This window comes from Moschus berezovskii, chromosome 3, assembly GCF_049115385.1.
Source record: "Moschus berezovskii isolate FMDL1 chromosome 3, NW_MosBer_1.0, whole genome shotgun sequence".
Lineage (NCBI taxonomy): Eukaryota > Metazoa > Chordata > Mammalia > Artiodactyla > Moschidae > Moschus > Moschus berezovskii.
In genome coordinates, this window is record NC_142462.1 from 100,610,564 (window position 1) to 100,634,075 (window position 23,512).

General features: G+C 39.0%; 1 protein-coding gene across 1 annotated transcript in view; it reads right to left on the reverse strand.

The window, feature by feature from the left end:
* Positions 1–23,512, reverse strand: part of GRM8 (glutamate metabotropic receptor 8) — a 923,112-nt gene that overhangs the window by 124,200 nt on the left and 775,400 nt on the right. The window contains exon 9 of the mRNA XM_055421210.2: positions 7,027–7,962. Coding sequence (XP_055277185.1) covers positions 7,027–7,962 — 936 coding nt within the window. The remainder of the gene's footprint in view (positions 1–7,026; positions 7,963–23,512) is intronic.

Here is a 23,512-nt window from a genome sequence, read left to right on the forward strand (position 1 = left end):
GTTGGGAAAATCCCCTGGAGGAGGGCATAGCAACCCACTCCAGTATTCTTGTCTGGAGAATCCCATGGACATAGGAGCCTGGTGGGCTACAGTCCATGGGGTTGCACAGAGTCAGACACGATCAAAGCAACTTAGCACACACAGTGTGCCTTAGAATCTCCTTAATTTCATTTTTTTCTTCTATATCTTCACAAGCATATCATCTTTACTGAGTGTATAAAGTGTGTGTCAGTCACTCAGTCATGTCTGACTCTCTGCGACCCCATGGACTGTAGCCTGCCAGGCTCCTCTGTCCATGGAATTTTCCAGGCAAGATCATTGGAGTGGGTTGCCCGTTCTCTTCTCCAGGGGATCTACCCAACCCAGGGATCGAACCCGGGTCTCCCACATTGCAGGGCAAATTCTTAACAGCCTGAGCCACTAGGAAATGCATAAATGAGCTAACATAAATGTTTTCTTTTCCAGCATTTTTTGTTTTTCTTTTTTATTTTATTTTTTTCCTTTCAGAGTTGGTTGTAACAAGCTGGGATGATTAATCTTGACTAGACAGAATCTCCCATAATACCTGATATTGTTCTGTAATGTGGGACACTGTGAAACCTTTAAAGGAATCAGCTTCAAATGACTGTAAATGGACAAGGAAAGAAAACTCTGTAAAGTTGATGACAATTGCAGACACACAAGATGGATACTGATCACTGTTTTCCTTCCTTTCTTTCCACAGAAATGGAGAAAAAGTTAGGAGACAGTTATGGTTGGTCTGATCTCTTCTGAAAATTACTTCCATTGCTGTCTAGGTTATATTGACACTCTTACTCCAGGTTTTCAGGCTGTTCTTTTCTCATCTGTATTACTTCTCAAAGCAGGGACTTTATTATTGTTTTCAGAACCACCTAGCACAACTCTTGTTAGAGTTATTCACTTTTCAATTTTAACCCAAGTATTTCAACAACCACTTTCTGATGACACTTGCCTTTCTTCTAGTATTTTCTGCTGAATATATGAAAGCAGTTTCATGTTGCCTCAGAGCAGCAACACTCTCCTGTCTCTCTTCCTAGTCCTGAAGATTCTTGTGTCTGTTTTTAACTTCTGTAATCTTGTGTGATTTACCCTCAGGCAAGCCCCTGTGTTTGAAAAAGTACATCTGGTTGGGATGCTCCACAGACATGGTCTAAATGGCTGGAAAAATTAACGCAATTATCTGGATAATTTTAAATGCATTCAATCATTAAACAAATATTTCTGGAGAACCCATTCCAAGCCCAGTTTTATGCTAGGTGTCAAGGATATGATAGTGAGCAAGATAAAATATGATTTCTGCCCTCATGAAATACAGCCAACTTCTGCTGATTGCCTGAAAGTGAAAGTGAAATCACTCAGTCGTGTCTGACTCTATGACTCTATGGACTGCAGCCTGCCAGACTCCTCTGTCTATGAAGTTCTCCAGGCAAGAATACTGGAGTGGGTTGCCATGCCCTCCTCAAAACTACCATGAGGTATCTATTAATACAAAAACATACCATAATGGGATGAGAGGATTTTTTTAAGTCAATCATCTTCCTGCCTTTTCCTAGATGGTATGAAGTCAAGTCTGCCTTAGTTTGTGAATAGGGCTGGGCACAGATGGCAGGCGAATGCTTCATGTTGCTTTATATCTGTGTTTGCATTCTCCAGGGAATGTACTGCTATCTGCACAAATGGAGCCACTTCACTGCATTTTCTCAGCTAATTCAGCAGAGCTTCAGAATTTGAACCCACATCCTCCCACTCCAGAGTTCACACTCTTCTGCCTCTACTCATCCACCTCTGCACCCCTGCACTCTTCAATGTTATCAACAGATTGAGTGAAAGCATAAGGGAGATGCTTTTGTCATGCAAAAAGCATCTGGGAAAACAGCATCAATTCTCCTTTGAATTGTGCGTTTTAGACAGAATTAAGGACAACTTCCGGAGAAGGCAATGGCACCCCACTCCAGTACTCTTGCCTGGAAATTCCCATGGATGGAGGAGCTTGGTAGGCTGCAGCCCATGGGGTCGCAAAGAGTCGGACAGGACTGAGTGACTTCACTCTCACTTTTCACTTTCATGCATTGGAGAAGGAAATGGCAACCCACTCCAGTGTTCTTGCCTGGAGAATCCCAGGGACGGGGGATCCGGTGGGCTGCCGTCTATGGGGTCGCACAGAGTCAGACATGACTGAAACGACTTAGCAGCAGTAGCAGCAAGGACAACTTTAAGAATTCCTTTTTAATATTTCTCCCTAAATATTTAGCAGTCCTATATCACAATAAGTGATACTGACAAAAATTTTTAAAGAAATGCATTTGGCCCATCATTCAAGGAAAAATATTTTTCAGGAAAAAAGTTATAATGGGAATCACAATATGATCACTATATAAAGTTGCCATTATGTCATACTCTAACTTAAATAATAAAATAATAAGCAAGCATTTTTATTATTATACTCTTGCCTGGAGAATCCCATGGATGGAGGAGCCTGGTGGGCTACAGTCCATAGGGTCACAAAGAGTAGGACACGACTGAGCGACTTCACTTCACTTCACTTTATTAATGTGCAAGGAAGGCACTCCATTCCCTCATTCAATAGGCATTTGTTAAGAACATATTACACGAATGTAACATGTAACATTAAGAGACATATTCATTCAGATACACATCAGACAGACACAACATACCCTCCATGAACTAATAAGGATGACATTTGAAGGTGAGAAGAGGAAATAAAGGGGTTAATGTGAGTAGACGGAGGGGTCTAACATAACACCAGGTTTCTGACTTAGGCTACTAGATAGATGCTGCACAACTCATCCAGGTGAAGGAAGAAAGTTTGGTTCAGGACAAATGGGCTGTTTGACATTTTGGAGCTTTATTTTCTTTCCTGTCTCCAGGGTGTTTTGTTTTGTTTCCACCCTATGCTCTGGTTGAAGCACTGTGCTCCTTGGAGCTTGGCAATGTCATAACCTTTGTCTGATTATCTAGGCTTTATGAACCCAATTAGAGATGGTAAAATATGTATTTAAGAGATTTCTGCCATCCTAACAACCCTTAACCACCCTTGAGTATTCTCTTCCTGACTATTACATTAATTATATTTTTAATTTTTGTCTTTTCAACCTAATTATGAAAGTTCACGTTGGTCCCTGTCCATGCCTCAGTGTCTCCGCCCCTCCCCTCAGACTGACTTTTCAAGGAAAGAAAAAGTGTACTTAAACTATGATTTAGTAGAATGCAGCACTAGGTACAAATCTAATAAATGATGTCACTAAGATGTATTAGGAAAAATTATGATTCATCCTGATTTTAAAATCTGAAGGAAAAAGAATGTGGGGAAACTTAAATGATGTTTTGTCATTGAATGAAGACATACGAGCTTTCTGTCCTCATGAATGCTACAAAAGTCCCTTTATAACTTGATTTTACTCAGAAGTTTTCTAAAACATCTGTTTAAATTATTCAACTAATTTTACTTTTTATTCCTACTTCTGTAGTAATTTCAGAGAGACCTATGTGGCTAGAAGGGTTTTCTCCTACAGGCTTGTCTCTATAACAGAATTCAATGCATAGTGTGTTAGTGTTAGTAACTCAGTCGTGTCTCTTTGCAACCCTGACTGTAACCCGTCAGGCTCCTCTGTCCATGGAATTTTCCAGGCAAGAATACTGGAATGGGTTGTTATTTCCAGTATTCAAAGCACACTGTAAGAAATTTTGCTCTTCTGCTATCTTCCACATTATAAATTCTGTGTCACAGGATGCATAGCTCTCTTTTGGCTTTCTCATCTCACATCTGACTCCTCACCATCTCCCCTGCCCTTGAGCCTGATTTTCTCCTGCCCTTGAGCCTGGCACTTGCTGGAGCTGGCAGGCGTCAGACAGCATCGGCTGGGAGCCAGGCTGGGCCTTTGTACAGGGAAGGCTCTGGGAAGCAGACTGACATGGCTCAATAATTAGCACAATGCCGGACACAATGCTCAATAAGGGTCTGCTGAATTAATGGCTGTGTGTGCCGCCTGACTGTTGGAACACTTCAAGCCGATAATGCAGAGTTAACTGGCTGAGCATTATAAATGAGAGTGGAGAACTGACCCACTCTTTGGTCTTCCAAAGTTAATAAAACTTAGAGAAAGCCTGCCTTTAGAGATATAAATGTTTTATTCACCTTTAATATCTGTGTCAGTAATTTTAGCAATTCCAAAAAATAAATAGTTTCAAATATTTTGTGTATTGTTTTGAATAATTAGATACTTTGACAGAGAATAGCAGGAAGCAAATTTGAATGTGAAGTGTTAGGATGACACGTAAGTGTATCATACAAAATACTTCAGTAGTAAATCTCAGCTATTTATCATATAATAGCTCTTGATGTAGAGCTGGTCTAAATTAAGCATCTCCAAGCCTAACTAAACAATTTGAGCACTTTCCAATGTTCTGAAAACTCCTAAAATTAGTGTTTCTTCCTGATTTCTTCAGTCATCTCCACATTCAATCATATTATCAAGACAAATAAATTCCAATTAGCATATTTTATAAACTGGTCTTACATTGTGCTTCTTTGACTTACTATGATTCCACAAAGCTAAAAGAGGAAAAGGAATTCTGGCTAGCTAGTATTCAGTCATCTCTCTGGAGGCACTGATACATCCATAAGTATGCATAAACTCCAGGTTCTTGGATGGAGTGGTACAACTCCCATAGTCCCTGCAGCACTGGGCAGCCTCCACCCCGACTTGTTCATGTGTCCATTTCATCCGGGAACTCTTACTGTCTCCACCACTGCTCCTCAGGAGACAGCTGCAACTCAGCAGAATTTCTGATCTGACATTCAGTGGTCATTTTTTTTTTTTTCAATTACCTTAAAAAAAAAAAAGACTTAGCATGATCCATGTTTGAATTACTATGAAGGTGTTCAATAGCTTGATGTAGGACCATGATTTTATGTATTCTAAAAATCAAGTCACTGAAAGAGTTCTCTGAATAGAAATAACATCTTATATTCACTTATATTTGCTCCCCCAAGCCCTTGAAGTCACAACATGAAAAGTAAGAGCAGGCTGTCATTTATAAAATGTAAAGGGAGTGAAAGCAAAAAAAAAAAAAAAAAGGGGGGGAGATGTCAGAGCTCAGGTGAGTTTGTTTCATTATATATTTATTGTTGGACTTTCCTGGTGGCTCAGTGGTAAAGAATTTGCGTTCCAGTGCAGAAGACAAAGGTTTAATCCCTGATCGGGGAAGATCCCACATATCGTGGACCAACTGGTTTCCCCTATGCCACAACTATTGAGCCTGTGCTCTAGAGTCCGGGAGCCACAACTACTAAAGTTCATGTGCCTAGAGCCTGTGCTCCGCAACAAGAGAAGCCACCACAGTGAGAGGTCTGCGCACCACAACTAGATAGTAGCCCCTACTCATGGCAGCTAAAGAAGAGTCCAAGCAGCAGCAAAGACCCAGCACAGCAGAAAAAAAAATTGTTGTCCACAAGAAAGCAAAATAAACTATCTCTGGCTTTCTCTAGGTAAAACAACATATTTAAGAGAAGTATATATTCAAACACAAATACAAGTACCACTTAAATTGATGTTATTAATAATTCACATAATGTGGGCATTTCCAGTCCCTGAAAAAATGTTTTTTCTGACTAGTCCAACTAACCATGTCCAAACAGATCTAATAAACTTTGAGAGATAGAAATTTCTTCCTAAGTAAAATTTACAAGTTTGATCCTAATAGATTCCCATCTGCATATGCCAAAATATAATGTTTTCTAGTTGTTAGGTTTAGAGCCCCAAACTGTCTTACTTTACTTTCCTGCCATTTTCAAGGACTTCCATCAGTCAAGTCAAAAAAGGTCACAGGTCTGGAACCCACAGCAAATTTGCTCTATTCACTGGTGGATTTGCTGAAGTCTGTTTTTTATCTTTCAAAGTTGAAGACCACATTGATTGAGTAAGGGATGAATGCTCATCCTAATGAGCTCTCCATGCTCTTGTTGAGTATTTTTCCTTGGAATTAGTTGAACTTTTAAGAGTTATGCAGGACCTTACTTGGAATGTTAGAACCCAGAGAATATAATTGCCACTCCCACCCCCACCCCAGATGTTTTGACAATCTTTACATCTTTACACCAAGAGAAGAGTTTTCTCATATACAATTAAGGCTGAAGAGCTATCCCTTTAGAACGGTAGCATTTGCTTTTGTTTTATAAGCTGTCTGTCTCCGGCACACCATCCAAACCTTGAATTCATGGTTAACATTAATCCTCTGCTTTTCTATACATAGATACATATACATCCAGTTCAGCACATATTTCCTTTCAAACACAGATGCTCTTCACATGCAGTGTTTAATTTGGAGAAGTTTATGGAAGATTAGTAACAAAATAAAATGATTTGGGGAAATTCAAATGATCTTAAACTTCTAAAAATATATAAATTGCATTATATAATTATCCATTGCTTCTTAAACCCTCCCCACCATCCTCCACATATGGAAAAATGATAAGAATCAGGACTAAAGAGACATAGTAAGATGGTTCAGATTGAACTAAGCCATTTAATTTCTTTGTATTGTTGAAGTTTGAGATTAAAACCATCATGATTATTAAGAAATAGCTTTCTTTCAGAGTCACATTAGAAACGGAAAAGGAGGCATTTGTCATGCATTGAGATACCTCTGGCATAGCTCACTCCTCTGAATCATCTCTGCCCTTTCTCCCTTCCTCTTTAACATTTGGAAAAGAACAGCTATGTTAGTTGATAACAGAGCTGGAAGAAAGGACCGAGAAAGTGATGTGAGCTCTGTCAATCTTCAACTTCGTCAAGGAAAACACATTAAAGTGTTTTTCATGGAAAATCAGCTTCAGTCTACAAATATTCAGAGCAAAGTGACCTTGAATGTATATAACACACCAGGATTCTTGGGAGAATATAAGTGAGCCAAATAGAAAGAAGGGGAAGCATCCTAAAGGAAGAAATTAAATCCAGGAAAAGGATTGGCAAATGCATTTCTTACCTTTTCTGCTGACTGGGCTGTACCAAAAAAGATGGGGATGAAAGCTAACCAAATGATGCAGGTGGTATACATGGTAAATCCAATAGGTTTGGCTTCATTGAAAGTCTCTGGAACTCCTCTTGTTTTAATGGCATAGACAGTACAAGTAACCATCAAGAGAATACTGTACCCCAGTGAACAAATCAACGAGAGATCAGAGATGTCACACTTGAGCACTCCCCTGGCGTTCTCCGGATCTAGAGTCCTCTGTTCTCCATAGTCTATGATAATGTGTGGTGGGTCCACAACAAACCAGACACACACTCCCAGGAGCTGAATGGAGATCAGGCTGAAGGTGATCACCAGCTGGGATGCAGGACTGATAAACTTAGGTGCCGTGACAGATTTCTTCCCCTGCTCAAATATTCGGTGGATTCGGTTTGTTTTGGTCAGGAGGGCTGCATAGCTGAAACACATGCCGAGTCCTAGGAAGATCCGCCGGAAGGAGCAGATGATGGTATCTGGTGCTGCAATCATCAAAAAGGTGATTGAATAACAGAGAAAAATCCCCGTGAGGAGCACGTAACTAAGTTCGCGGCCCGAAGCCCTCACGATGGGCGTGTCGTTATAGCGGACAAAGGTCACGATCACAAAGGTGGTGGCGATGATTCCCAAGATGGCAACGAACACAGGCACCACCGCCCAGGGAGAATGCCACTCGAGTTTGATGATGGGGATAAGCTGGCAGCCTGTGCGGTTGACGTTGGGTCTCTGATCCAAAGGGCAGAGTTCACAGGACAGCTCATCTACCTGGTAGTTGTAACCTTCACAGCGCTCGCAGTGCCAGCAGCAGGGGACTCCTTTCACCGTCTTCTTCCTCTCGCCAGGCTTACAGGGCAGGCTGCAGACCGACGCCGGGTGAGTGTGCTCTCTATTGGCCCACTGCATGTCTTCCACCTGTGGGTATAAAATATTAATGAGCCTTCCATTTTCCCCCCATTTATAATATCCTAATCCTAGCCACAGGTTTGTAATAAATCACTGGATGCTGACAGGAGAGTTTACCATAATAAGAGCCCAGAGTTTCTTTCCCTGACTTTATGAAAGTATTAAATGATTGGGGCCAATAAATCATTCACATCATCAACTTAATGAGTGTCATTAGTTTCCATTTACCTCCTTGATTTTGACCAATCTGACATTTGGAGAAAGATGCCTTGATCCAAACAGCTTTAAAATGGGGGGTGGGGGGGGTGGGGGGAGAAAATCCCCATGGAAAGAAACCTGTTAGAGCTAAACTCAGATATAAATGCCCTGAAATACTGGCTAGGATATAAATACACACATAAACAATGAATCAAGTCTTTCTAACATATTTGGGGAAATTCAAATCTCACAGTGTCAATTTTGAAAGGAAATGGCAAAACTAGCTGCTTTAATCTCTGACAGTTCTCTTGTGTCCATAGTGACAACTATATGAATGGTTTTGCCTCTGTTTAACATTCAAATTCACTTATTCCCCTCAGCCTTGCATTTTCACATTATGGAAAAGACCATGTTGAGTGAGACACCTTGATGATGATGTTTCCATTGAACAAAAGTAGGCTTAAAGCAGTGAAACTGATAAAAATGAGTGAGATCCCCTAGTGGGATTTCTGTGTCAAGGCCTTAGGGTTCCATCTCACTCTTTTGAATTAGACCATAGAATGCCTCTATTAAAACAAAAGTGTTATTTTAAAGGAATTTTGCCAGTCATTGACCCCTTACCTTAAATTGGTTTACTAAAGGTTCTGGACCCAATTGCAATGTGGGGGACGGGGCAAAAGGGGTTTCCTAAACCACAAAGTAATTCTGGAGCACTGCTGTTTGTCCTATAAGTCAAATCAATTCTGACACCATCTACCTGGAAATAGCATCAAATCTCACAAATGCTATAGGAAAAAAACAGAAATTATAGATCAACAATTTATTATGACAAGCAGCTTCTATATAAAAGGTAAGCTCTATGAACAGAGTAATTTGCTCATTGATGTGGACAAACAATGACGGACATTCAATTCATCCTCAAATATTTATTCAGTTTGTTAGGAAAGAAGAATGTGAGGGGTACCCCTGAGGTAGAAGGAGCCAACTTGAAAGTGCTGAGATCTGGAAATAAAGGATTGCTCAAAGAGGCACAGAGATAAGAGCTGAAGGAATGTTTAAAACAAAACAAAATGAAAAACTATTTTTCCAAGATCAGCTCTATAAAAAATCAAAAGAAAAACCATCATATCCTGTGATAGCCTGGCTCCAAGATGCCCCCAATAACTTTACCTTTTGGAATCATGCACTCATGGAGTTCTCCCCCACTTTAAATGGGCTGATTTGTGTAAATAATAATATATTCCAGAAACAGATGGCATGTGGTTTCTGAGGTTAGGTCATCAATGACATTTTGGCCTGTGTCTTGTTCTCTCTTGGATTGCTCACTTCAGGGAAATAATCAGACTATCATTAGAGTTTTCCGGCAGCCCCATGGAAAGGAACTGAGGCCTCCCGCCAACAACCAGCTCCCACTTGCCATGCATGTGAGGGTGTCACCCAGAAAGTGAATTGTCTGGCCCCAGGCAAGCCTTCAGATGACTGCAGCTCCAGCTGACACCTTGACCTCAAACTCATGAGAGACCCTGAGCCAGAAAAACTCAGCTAAGCTGCTTCTGAATTTCTAATCTACAGGAACTGTGTGAGCTAGTGTTTTCTTGTCTTAAGCTGTTAAATATGGAGTTATTACACAGCAATGGAAAACTAATGCAACTCATGTTAAGCTTTCTTACCCATTCTGTGAACACCACCAGTATAGCAGTCTATTGAGAATCTACTGAGAAGGTAGTGACAACTATATCAAACCAAAATATGCCCCCCAAGTTGCCTACTGTCAGCAGTATTCTATCATCACTCTTAAGACTGCCTCCCCTTTGGGAACTATGTGACTGAGATGGTTTTCATAAATATATCTAAGGATGCTTTCCTTTCTTGAATGTGGTGTGAATAGTGGAGGGCAGAGAATTGTAACCTCTAAGCTCAACATTTGCAGAGGGCCATCAAACCCACCTCAGGTGAAGTAGAGAATTCATGCATGTTTAATTTCAAATATCCTCCCTTGAGAAAGTAGATGGTACTTCATGTGTCCTAAGGGCACTCAAGATTATTAGTTCTACCTTGTCTGTTCACCACAAAGGAAAAGCAATCTATCTTAACCCTGTTAATTTTCTATTAGCTTTTAATGATTTAGAGAAGTTATTTTATTTATGTATAAGATTCCATTAGGCAAGAAAAAAGTTAAATTGAAAGTGGCTTCTCTCAAAAATATTGAAAAAAATGAAATGCTCCACTGAGTGGCTAAAATATTGATTTTATACCCTAATGGACTCTTATAAGATAATAAAATATGTTTTGTGAAGGTTATGTTTCGAAGCTAATTATTGTAAAACCAAAATCGCATTTTGTTTGGGGCTTCTATAGATTTATAATGTTACTGTTGAAGAAAATGACAGTAAAAAAAATTCTCAGAAACATTAAACTTCAAATTTGGTAGAGACCTTAAAGGTCAACTTGTCTAACCACATATCTGATTCTTTAATTCTCAAAGCACTTTATTTTCTAGAAGGAAATGACTTATTAACAAAGAAATATACTCAATCAGATAGGCCTCATTACAGAAGATAAATATTCATCATTATAAGCTAACCATTACATTTTTCTTGATCAATTTTTTGATTACTCGTGAAAAAATGTTTTCATAAATAAAAATTAAAGTTATAAGATAATGAAAATACCATATCTTTTAGCAACTGTAAATTTTCTTTAAGGAAAAAACAATATAGTCATGAAATAAGTGTGACATTTCATGATATAATGGAGAAAACTATGTATGCTCCAGTAAACATGTTAAAAATACATGACTGCATTTCATCAAGGAATCTATTATGTATAACTGTACTGTGTTTTGATACCATAGTTGAAGCCTGGGAACCAACTAATATCCACCCCAAAGAGGAACAAATAGCAAACACTTGAGTCAGGTACTTGCAAATACGTTAGTATTTGAGACAAAATTTATTTTAGATATGATGCCAAATTAAAAATAAAACTAATTGAGATTAGTAGTATTAATAGAAATTAAACTTCTTATTTTTCACAACTATGCTATAAAACACAAAGATCATTCAGCCCTCTTGCTTTGCTATATTAACAAATTATAGCATCTTTCATAATGAGTAAAAATATTATAAAAGTCTTCCTCTCCTTTGGCATTATTCTGATATTAGGATATTTGTGTCTAAAATATGTGCTGTAACAAATGGATGATAGTTATACTGACAGACCTTCCAGAGAAAAAACCATAGCCCATCCCTGTCTTGACAATGTTCACCAACAGTGATTCATTCTGTAGGCCCCAATCCAGTTCATTTTATAGAATATGAGCTATCAACCAGCTTCTGCTGTCAAATTCTATTATTAATGCAGGCAAATACACCAACAACCACAAAACCAAAACTTTCTGAGTTTGCCTACATTTTTAATCTTTAATCTTCCCAGACATAAATTAAAGACTATTTTTTATAAAAAAATTTTCTTCTGTAAAGTTCTAATAGCTCCTGATAAAAGGGCTACAAAAATATTTCCCAATTAAAGGCTCCACTGTAATTAATCATTTTCAGTATGCACTACAAAATTCTCACTCAATTTAATACCTCTATTACAGTGTTTTTTCCTCCACATATTAAGTTGTATCTTCAACGTTATGATTAGTATACATGTGGGAAAATTTTAAATATAACACAAAGATAATTGATATCTAGTCATACCATTCTTAATTAGCTCTTTTCATCTTGCTCTATAAATAAGCATAGTATTAATAATCATTTTGATGACTACTTTGCCACTCCAGTATTCAAAAACCGTATTCTTCATCTGACTTATGTAACAGCATAATGCAATCATTTCAAGTGAAACTGGACATTTTCTCAAAGGTTTACTCATTAATTTACATATAATCAATAGGTTTAACAAGTGTATTTAATTAGGATGAGTATTTAAAATCAGTATTTGAAATGTCAGAAATTGGCTACATATTTTGTGAATCATATGGTTTTGCTAATGCAACTCAAAATAAATTTTACCAATATATTAGTTTACCAGTTCAGTTCAGTTCAGTTCAGTCGCTCAGTCGTGTCTGACTCTTTGCGACCCCATGAATCACAGCACGCCAGGCCTCCCTATCCATCACCAACTCCCGGAGTTCACTCAAACTCATGTCCATCGAGTCGGTGATGCCATCCAGCCATCTCATTCTCGGTCATCCCCTTCTCCTCCCACCCCCAATCCCTCCCAGCATCAGAGTCTTTTCCAGTGAGTCAACTCGTTCCATGAGGTGGCCAAAGTATTGCAGTTTCAGCTTTAGCATCAGTCCTTCCAATGAACACCCAGGATTGATCTCCTTTAGAATGGACTGGTTGGATCTCCTCACAGTACAAGGGACTCTCAAGAGTATTCTCAAGCACCACAGTTCAAAAGCATCAATTCTTCGGCGATCAGCTTTCTTCACAGTCCAACTCTCACATCCATACATGACCACGGGAAAAACCATAGCCTTGACCAAACGGACCTTTGTTGGCAAAGTAATGTCTCTGCTTTGTAATATGCTATCTATGCTGGTCATAACTTTCCTTCCAAGGAGTAAGCATCTTTTAATTTCCTGGCTACAATCAGCATCTGCAGTGATTTTGGAGCCCAAAAAAATAAAGTCTGACACTGTTTCCACTGTTTCCCCATCTATTTCCCATGAAGTGATGGGACCAGATGCCATGATCTTTGTTTTCTGAATGTTGAGCTTCAAGTCAACTTTTTCACTGTCCTCTTTCACCTTCATCAAGAGGGCTTTGAGTTCCTCTTCACTTTCTGCCATAAGGGTAGTGTCATCTGCATATCTGAGGTTATTGATATTTCTCCTGGCAATCTTGATTCCAGCTTGTGCTTCTTCAAGCCCAGCGTTCCTCATGATGTACTCTGCATAGAAGTTAAATAAGCAGGGTGACAATATACAACCTTGACGTACTCCTTTTCCTATTTGGAACCAGTCTGTTGTTCCATGTCCAGTTCTAACTGTTGCTTCCTGACCTGCATACAGGTTTCTCCCTAGCTTGCTTCTGCTTGATCTTAGTCTCCGGTATTTCCGTGCAGGCTAAGTCAACCAGAACCGAGAAATATTAGAGAAATACTAGTTTATACATTCATATTTATAAATGTTTGTATATAAATATATATTGCTTCCTTAATATTCACCCTTTCTTTTGGGTCATGCAAAGCTTTCTACTTCTATTCAAAGTGGTAAGTAGGTTTAGTGTCCTTTGCAAATCCAGTATGTGTGTTTGATCTCCAGACTGAAGTCACAGTTTTGTGTGATGTTACAGGTCTACATAACCTCTAAAAATGTAAACACTCCTCCTATTTAAAAAGATAATTTTAAATTAATTAAAATTTTACTTCAATAGCATTAAAAATAAAATACTTAGGAATAAACTTAACAAGTAAAGTGTAATATTTTTAACTTAAAGCTACAAAATATCATTTTAAGAAAGTTAAAGTAATAAATGAAAAGAAATCTGAAGTTCATAGATCAGAAGACTGAACATTGCCAAGATGGAAATACTCACAAAACTAATCAACAGATTCAACATAATCTCTATTAAAATCTCTTCTGACTTCTTTGAAGAAATTGATTAATTGATCCTAAAATTCATAGGGGAATATAAGGGACCAAGAATAGACAAAATGATCTTAAAAGAGTGAAGTTGAAGAATTTACACTTCTCAATTTTAAAACTTCCTACAATGCTACAGTAATCAAGCAGCATGATACTGGCAAAAAGAAAGACTAATCAATGAAAGAAAATTGAGAGCTCAGAAATAATCTATTACATATAAGGTCAATTGATTTTTTTACAAAGCTGACAAGAAAATTCAATGGAGAAAAAAATAGTCTTTTCAACAATGGTTCTGGCACAAGACGTATCACCAAAAGAATAAGCAACAAAGTAAAAATAAATAAATGAGACTTCATCAATCTTAAATACTTTCATAATTCAACAGATGCCATTAGGAGAGTAAAAAAACAACCCACAGAGTGGGCAAAAATATTTTAAAATCATATATCTGATAAGGAACTCATATCAGAATATATAATTTAAAACTCTTAGAATTAAACTGTTAAAAAAGCATGCAATCCAACTAAAAAATAAGTAAAAGAAATGAGACATTTCTCAAAAAAAGAGATATGAGTGGTTAATAGGCACAGGAAAAGATGTTTAACATCGTTAGTCATCAGAGAAATGCAAAACAAAACCATAGCATCCACTAGGATGGTCATAATAAAAAATACAGACAGTATCAAGTTTTATTGAAGATATGGAGAAATTAAAACTCTTTATATTATTGGTGGCAATTGTGGAGAAAAGGGAACGCTCTTACACTGTTGGTGGGAATGCAAACTAGTACAACCACTATGGAGAACAGTGTGGAGATTCCTTAAAAAACTGGAAATAGAACTGCCAAACGACCCAGCAATTGCACTCCTGGGCATACACACCGAGGAAAACAGAATTGAAAGAGACATATGTACTCCAATGTTCATCACAGCACTGTTTATAATAGCCAGGACGTGGAAGCAACCTAGATGTCCATCTGCAGATGAATGGATAAGAAAGCTTTGGTACATATACCCAATGGAGTATTACTCAGCCATTAAAAAGAATGCATTTGAATCAGTTCTAATGAGGTGGATGAAACTGGAGCCTATTATACAGAGTGAAGTAAGCCAGAAAGAAAAACACCAATACAGTAAACTAACGCATATATATGGAATTTAGAAAGATGATAACAATAATCCTGTATATGAGACAGCAAAAGAGACACAGATGTATAGAACAGTCTTTTGGACTCTGCGGGAGAGGGTGAGGGTGGGATGATTTGGGAGAATGGCATTGAAACATGTATATTATCATATGTGAAATGAATTGCCAGTCCAAGTTCGATGCATGATACAGGATGCTCAGGGCTGGTGTACTGGGATGAACCAGAGGGATGGGATGGGGAGGGAGGTGGGCGGGGGGTTCAAGATGGGGAACATATGTATACCCGGGGCAGATTCATGTCAATGTATGGCAAAACCAATACAATAATGTAAAGCAATTAGCCTCAAATTAAAATAAATAAAATATATATATATTAAAAAATAAAAATTAAAAAAGGAAATATTATATATGGGTATAGCAAAGAGAAAAGCAAACAGAATTAAAGAATGGCTCTGTTAAAAAAAAATGGTGCAGCTATTTTGGACGGCAGTTTGGCACTTCCTTGAAAAGTTAAACATAGAATTGCCATATGACCTAGCAATTCCACTCCTAAATCATTTCAGTCTAAGAAAACTGGAGACATATGCTCAAACAAAGATTTGTACATGAATTTCATAACAGCATTAGTCATTATAGCAAAAAAACAGAAAAAATTCATGTCCATTAAAGAACTGTGCTTTATCTATTCAATCAAATATTAAAAATAAATAAAAAGAAACAAAGTAATAATATGGGCTATGAAATAAATAAACCTTGAAAATATGCTAAGTGAAAGAAATCAGTCAAAAATAACAGTGTGTAATTTTAATTTATATGTACTGTCCCGAATAAGCAAAGGCATAGACAGCCAGTAGATTGGTGACTGCCAGGAGTTAAGGAGGGAACAGAATAGAGAGGATTTCTTGGGAGGTGATGAAAATGGTCTAAAATTACTGGCAATGGATAACAGGACTCTCTGACTATACTAAAAACCACTGAATTATGTACTTTATTTTGTTTGTTTTAATCACACTTTTTATTTATTTATTTATTTTTTATTGGAGGCTAATTATTTTACAATATTATATTGGTTGGTTTTGCCATACATTGACATGAATCCGCCCCGGGTGTACATGAGTTCCCCTTCCTGAACCCCCCTCCCACCTCCCTCCTACATTTATCCTCCCTCTGGGTCATCCCCGCACACCAGCCCCGAGCATCCTGTAACATACATCGACCCTGAACTGGCGATTCGTTTCACATATGACAACATACATGTTTCAATGCCATTCTCCCAAATCATCCCACCCTCACCCTCTCCCACAGAGTCCCAAAGACTGTTCTATATATCTGTGTCTCTTTTGCTGTCTCGTATACAGGGTTATCATTTGCATCTTTCTAAATTCCATAAATATGTGTTAGTATACTGTATTAGTGTTTTTCTTTCTGGCTTACTTCACTCTGTATAATAGGCTCCAGTTTCATCCACCTCATTAGAACTGATTCAAATGCATTCTTTTTAATGGCTGAATAATACTCCATTGTGTATATGTACCAAAGCTTTCTTATCCATTCGTCTGCAGATGGACATCTAGGTTGCTTCCACGTCCTGGCTATTATAAACAGTGCTGTGATGAACATTGGAGTACATGTGTCTCTTTCAATTCTGTTTTCCTCGGTGTGTATGCCCAGGAGTGCGATTGCTGGATCATATGGCAGTTCTATTTCCAGTTTTTTGAAGAATCTCCACACTGTTCTCCATAGTGGCTGTACTAGTTTGCATTCCCACCAACAGTGTAAGAGGGTTCCCTTTTCTCCACACCCTCTCCAGCATTTATTGCATGTAGACTTTTGGACAGCAGCCATTCTGACTGGTGTGAAATGGTATCTCATTGTGGTTTTGATTTGCATCTCTCTGATTATGAGGGATGTGGAGCATTTTTTCATGTGTTTGTTAGCCATCTTTATGTCTTCTTTGGAGAAATGTCTGTTTAGTTCTTTGGCCCATTTTTTGATTGGGTCATTTATTTTTCTGGAATTGAGCTGCAGGAGCTGTATATTTTGGAGATTAATCCTTTATCTCCATTGGAGAAGGCAATGGCAACCCACTCCAGTGTTCTTGCCTGGAGAATCTCAGGGACAGGGGAGCCTGGTGGGCTTCCGTCTATGGGGTCACACAGAGTTGGACACGACTGAAGCGACTTAGCAGCAGTAGCAGCAATCCTTTATCAGTTGCTTCATTTGCTATTATTTTCTCCCATTCTGTGTAGTTTAAAAAGGGCAAACTTTATGGTATTTGAATTATCTCAATAAAGCTGTTTTTTTTTTAAATATGCAAACTATGTTGATACAGTGAGGAAGAAGTAACATTCAGTTCATTGGAAGGACTGATGCTAAAGCTGAAACTGCAATACTTTGGCCACCTCATGCGACGAGTTGACTCACTGGAAAAGACTCTGATGCTGGGAAAGGTTGGGGGCGGGAGGAGAAGGGGACGACAGAGAATGAGATGAGCTGGATGGCATCACCGACTCTGTGGACATGAGTTTGAGTGACCTTCGGGAGTTGGTGATGGACAGGGAGTCCTGGCGTGCTGTGATTCATGGGGTCGCAGAGAGTCAGACGCGACTGAGCAAGTGAACTGAACTGAAATGAATTGAACTTCGAGTTGACTCACTGGAAAAGACACTGATGTTGGGAAAGGTTGGGGGCGGGAGGAGAAGAGGACGACAGAGAATGAGATGGCTGGATGGCATCACCGACTCTGTGGACATGAGTTTGAGTGAACTCCGGGAATTGGTGATGGACAGGGAGGCCTGGCGTGCTGTGATTCATGGGGTCGCGGAGAGTCGGACACGACTGAGTGACTGAACTGAACTGAACTGAACTTCATTTGCTGTATAAAAAAACATATTGTATTGCATACCCACTCTGTTTGAGACACAAACTCAACATGAGAATTCAACAGTGACCAAGATGTGGTCCCTGGCCTCCAGAGTCAGTGCAGGTGGGGAAAGAGATAAGCACAGAGCCAGTCGCAGCTCAGTATTAGACTCCCTGAGAAAGAAAAGCAGGGAGCAAGTGGTGCTGCTAGCAGAGGATTCAGCAGGGGCACTCAGCCTGGGTTTTTGGGATGTGTGGACAGCAGCCTGAAGGCTGTATAGGAGATAAACCACCAGGAACAGGAATCCCAAGAAGGCATCAAGCAAAAAAACAAAAGATAAAACTCAGGGGTGAGAAGCCATAACAAACTGGAGAAACTAAAGGTATAACAAATAGCAAAATTACAGACTAAAACACTGGATGGAGTGGCAAGTGGTAGGCTAAGGAAGAGAGGAAACGCAAGATCATTTTAAAAGAAACTAAAAAGCCATTGAGAGGAGTTTGGATGTTATGTTGAAAGTGGTAGTTGGGATCCTCTGAAGGGACAAAGAAAAAGAAATGCAAAAAGGCAAAAAGGTTGTCTGAGGAAACCTTACAAGTAGCTATGAAAAGAAGAGAAGCAAAAGGCAAAGGAGAAAAGGAAAGATATACCCATTTGAATGCAGGGTTCCAAAGAATAGAAAGGAGAGATCAGAAAGCCTTCTTTGGTGATCAATGTAAAGAAATAGAAGAAAACAACAGAATGAGAAAGATTAGAGATCTCTTCAAGAAAATTTGAGATACCAAGGGAACATGTCATGCAAAGATGGACACAATAAACGACATGGTAGGGACCTAACAGAAGCAGATATTAAGAAGAGGTGGCAAGAATACACAGAAGAACTGTCCAAAAAAGATCTTCACGACCAAGGTAATCACAACGGTGTGATCACTCACCTAGAGCCAGACATCCTGGAATGCAAAGTCAAGTGGGCCTTGGGAAGCAACACAAATAACAAAGCTAGGGGAGGTGATGGAATTCCAGTTGAGCTATTTCAAATCCTAAAGATGATGCTGTGAAAGTGCTGCACTCAATATGCCAGCAAATTTGGAAAACTCAACAGTGGCCACAGGACTGGAAAAGGGCAGTCTTCATTCCAATCCCAAAGAAAGGCAATGGCAAAGAATGTTCAAACTACTACTGCACAATTGCACTCATCTCACACGTTAGCAAACTAGTGCTCAAAATTCTCCAAGCCAGGCTTTAACGGTACACGAACCGTGAACTTCCAGATGTTCAAGCTGGATTTAGAAAAAGCAGAGGAACCAGAGATCAAATTGCCAGCCATCAAATTGCCAATCATCTGTTGGATGATTGTAAAAGCAAGAGAGTTCCAGAAAAGCATCTATTGACTATGCCAAAGCCTTTCACTGTGTGGATCACAACAAACTGTGGAAAATTCTTCAAGACATGGGAATACCAGATCCACCTGACCTGCTTCCTGAGAAACCTGTATGCTGGGCAAGAAGCAACAGTTAAAACTGGACATGGAACTACAGACTGGTTCTAAATCAGGAAAGGAGTATGTCAAGGATGTGTATTGTCACCCTGGTTAATTTACTTATATGCAGAGTACATCATGCAAAATGCTGGACAGGATGAGGCACAAGGTGGAATCAAGACTGCTGGGAGAAATATCAATAACCTCAGATATGCAGATGACTCCACAATTATGGCAGAAAGTGAAGAAGAACAGAAGAGTCTCTTGATGAAAGTTAAAGAGGAGAGTGAAAAAGTTGGCTTAAAATTCAACATTCAGAAAACTAAGATCATGGCATCTAGTTCATGGCAAATAGATGGGGAAACAATGGAAACAGTGACAGACTTTATTTTTTTCAGCTTCAAAATCATTGCAGATGTTGACTGCAGCCATGAAATTAAAAGACACTTCCTCCTTGGAAGAAAAGTTATGACCAGCCTAGATACCATATTAAAAAGCAGAGGCATTACTTTGTCAACAAAGGTCCATCTAGTCAAAGCTATGATTTTCCCAGTAGTCATGTATGGATGTGAGAGTTGGACTGTAAACAATGCTGAGCGCCAAATGCTGATGGTTTTGAACTGTGGTGTTGGAAAAGACTGAGAGTCCCTTGGACAGCTAGGAGATCCAGCCAGTCCATCCTAAAGGAAATCAGTCCTGAATATTCATTGAAAGGACTGATGCTGAAGTTGAAACTCCAATATTTTGGCCACCGGATGTGAAGAGCTGACTCATTTAAAAAGACCCTGATGCTGGGAAGGTTTGAAGGTGGCAGGAGAAGGGGACAACAGAGGATGAGATGGTTGGATGGCATCACCTACTCAATGGATATGAGTTTGAGTAAACTCTGGGAGTTGGTGATGGACAGGGAGGCTTGACCTGTTGCAGTCCACGGAGTCACAAAGAGTTGAACATGACTGAGCAGCTGAACTGAAGGGGCAAAGATGATGAGCTTTATTGCATAGAAGGATCACTGTGCAGTAGGTTAGAGAGAAGATAAAAGAACTCCAAGGCTAGATATGGTCAATCACCTGCCAAGCTGAGGCTTTTGCCAAATTCCAGCTGAAAGTGATGACAAGAGGAATCCAAAGAGCAGCAATGAGCAGGAAGGACTTTGTAAGCAGCACCAGGTTTCTCAGACTATCCTCATGGCCCAAGAGGGTTATTAAAAAATTTTAACCAAATGTCTGTTCTCATATAAAATAAAATATACATTTCTGAGATTATATATATATATATATGAGATCAGTGTGGTGACAGATCAGGAGAAAGGATGATATACAAGCAAGAATAAGAATTAAGGGAATAATGTCATTATTCTAGGCAAGACAAGAGCCAATGAACTGTTAGAATCAGTGATTATGAAGAAATGGGATGGGTTTAAGATATAGTGGGAAAAAAATTAGAAGTAAGAGTGGCAGGAAGGAAAAAGAAGAACCAAACAATGGCATCCGGCCTTGTGTTTGAGTCATCCTTAGCATTTCACTTACTTCAGCCTTATTTCTGATCAACTGCCAACTACATGGCCAGGCATGATCTCACCCTTGCCTAACTCCCAGGTAATTACATACCAACCCTCTTTACTCTTCTATCATACATCACACAATACCTTGTAGCCTTCTTCAATGGCACATTTACAGTAAGCAATTCTGCATTTGTTTTTTTACTTCAATAAATGGTTTTATAAATTTTAGATTATGTTCCTTAGAATCACTTAAAGGCTTTACTCAAACTATATCTCACTGGGAAGCAGTTCTTAGAGATGACAGTTTAACAGGTCTGGGAAGAAACCTCATCTTGGCATTTTTAAAAGAAGCCCTTCTTCTTTCAGCGATTCTGTCATGTAATTAGTGAACCACACTTTGCTAAGCACCAAGTTAAATTTATTTTTCTCAGGAGAGGAAGAGCCTATTCTGTTTATCCACCATTGCATTCCAAAGCCTAATGCACTGACTAACCTCTAGTGAACATCCATAAATATTTGTTGAATGAATGAAGAAAGACTGGAAGAACAAGTGAATGGGTAATGGTGTCCTTTACCCAAAGTCCCAGGGAGGCTTCCAAGCCAGGAAGCTCAGGAATCAGCTGAACACATCAGCTGTGCTCCTGAGTCAGGTTTGCCTGAGGCAGAGATTTCCAAGGCACAGTCATATGCAAGGCAGTTGAGACTATGAATATGTATTAGCAAATTCTCACCCACAGAAACAATGGAATGTGTGAAAGGAAGATGACACAAATGGAGGCATGGAAAGAGCAAAATTTTAAGAGCAGACTCAGTAAGATTAGTAAAAGAGGATGGAAAAACATGGCCAGATGGAAACTAGGGAAGAATCTAGTCCAAGGTCCAAGAAAGCCAACAAATTATTTTCAGAAATGAGGAAGTGCTCAGTGGTGCCCAAAGACAGATTTCGTGAGGATACAACTTGAAAATTGAGAGTTCTTGGTTACCTTCATGAAAAAAAAAAATTAACTTTTCTGTGAATTCTTCTCAAACAACCCTATACCACTCAGGTGGGTATACTCCTCCCCTGGATTTCATTATATACCATGATGTATTTTATTAAAACTCTTTCACATTATATTGGGACTATCTGTTCACTTTTTCATTTCCCTACCAGACAGAGAGCAGAGAATCTCAATATCTCAGATATTTTTACCTCCCAATATCTGTATTAAGACCTAGGATTCAGTAGGAATTCAATATTTGAAAAAAAATAGACATAAATTGATTAATAATTAGAATGTGTGGTAAACACATCTATTACTACTCCAAATATATAGTGACTCTCTATTTGGGGTTTTAAGTAGGATGGTAACAAACTTACTCTTCCTAAATCTGTGTGGCCTCTATATTGTTTCATCCATACCTTCAGAGAAGCCAATTTGGGGGACACTCTGTACTCTGATCTTATAGGGATGCACCTTAGAGGGATGTTGGAAAGATCTAACAAGTTGATATCTATGAAAATGGTTGGTGAACAGAAAATGTAAAGGGAAGTCTGAAACTCTTCATACGCCTTGATTTAGGACCGAGGCAGCATTGGAAAGAAGGTAACCACTCTCTACCTATTATTAAACATAGCAGCTCTGTTAAAAAAAAACTATGCTAACTGCAACAGAACAAACCACGGTGTTTGGATTTCCTCCAGATCTGCTATTTCGTGCTTTTATTTTCCCATAATCTCAGCTCTTTATGTCAGTTCCTGGTAATCTCCACAGGAGATGCCCCTTGACTCACCCCAGCTCTGTGCAGAGAAAAGCATCTAGGCCAGTGCCTGCTGCCCTTGACTCTGAAGATGAAGAGGGTGACATCTGCCAGGGAGGATGTTGGGGTGAGTGTTATGAGGGACCAGTAAGGAAGTCATGCCTACAATACTTTCATTGAATGGGATGCACTAACCTTATGATAGCGTTTCACCCCAACATACTAGATATGCAAATATCCAGGGAGCATGGGGTATTTGTCACCATAGTACTGAAACTGGGTAATCTTGTCCCTTAATTTTAGGTTTGTGATAAAAATCATAATTTGAATTATATGCAGAGTACTCATTTTAACTCATAAGACATTGTTATAACTTGTATTATTATATTTATGATTATATTTTAAACAACCAAAATATTTTTTTTATATAAACACTTTTAAGAACTTCCTTGATAGCTCAGTTGGTAAAAAATCCACCTGCAGTGGAGAAGACCCTGGTTCGATTCCTGGGTCAGGATTTTCCCCTGGAGAAGGGATAGGCTACCCACTCCAGTATTCCTGGGCTTCCCTTGTGGCTCAGCATCTGCCTGCAATGTGGGAGACCTGGGTTTGAGCCCTGGGTTGGGAAGATCCCCTGGAGAAGGGAAACGCTACCCACTCCAGTATTCTGGCATGGAGAATTCCATGGACTGTAGTCCATGGGGTCATAAAGAGTTGGACAAGAATGAGTGGTCATGTCATATTGAATGGTTTGCCTTGGAACAGAGATCATTCTGTTGTTTTTGAGACTGAATCCAAATATTCCATTTTGGACTCTTTTGTTGACCATAATGGCTACTCCATTTCTTCTAAGGGATTCCTGCCCACAATAGTAGATATAATGGTCATCTGAGTTAAATTCACCCATTCCTGTACATTTTAGTTCACTGATTCCTAGAATGTCGATGTTCACTCTTGCCATCTCCTGTTTGACCACTTCCAATTTGTCTTGATTCATGGACCTAACATTCCAGGTTCTTACGCAAT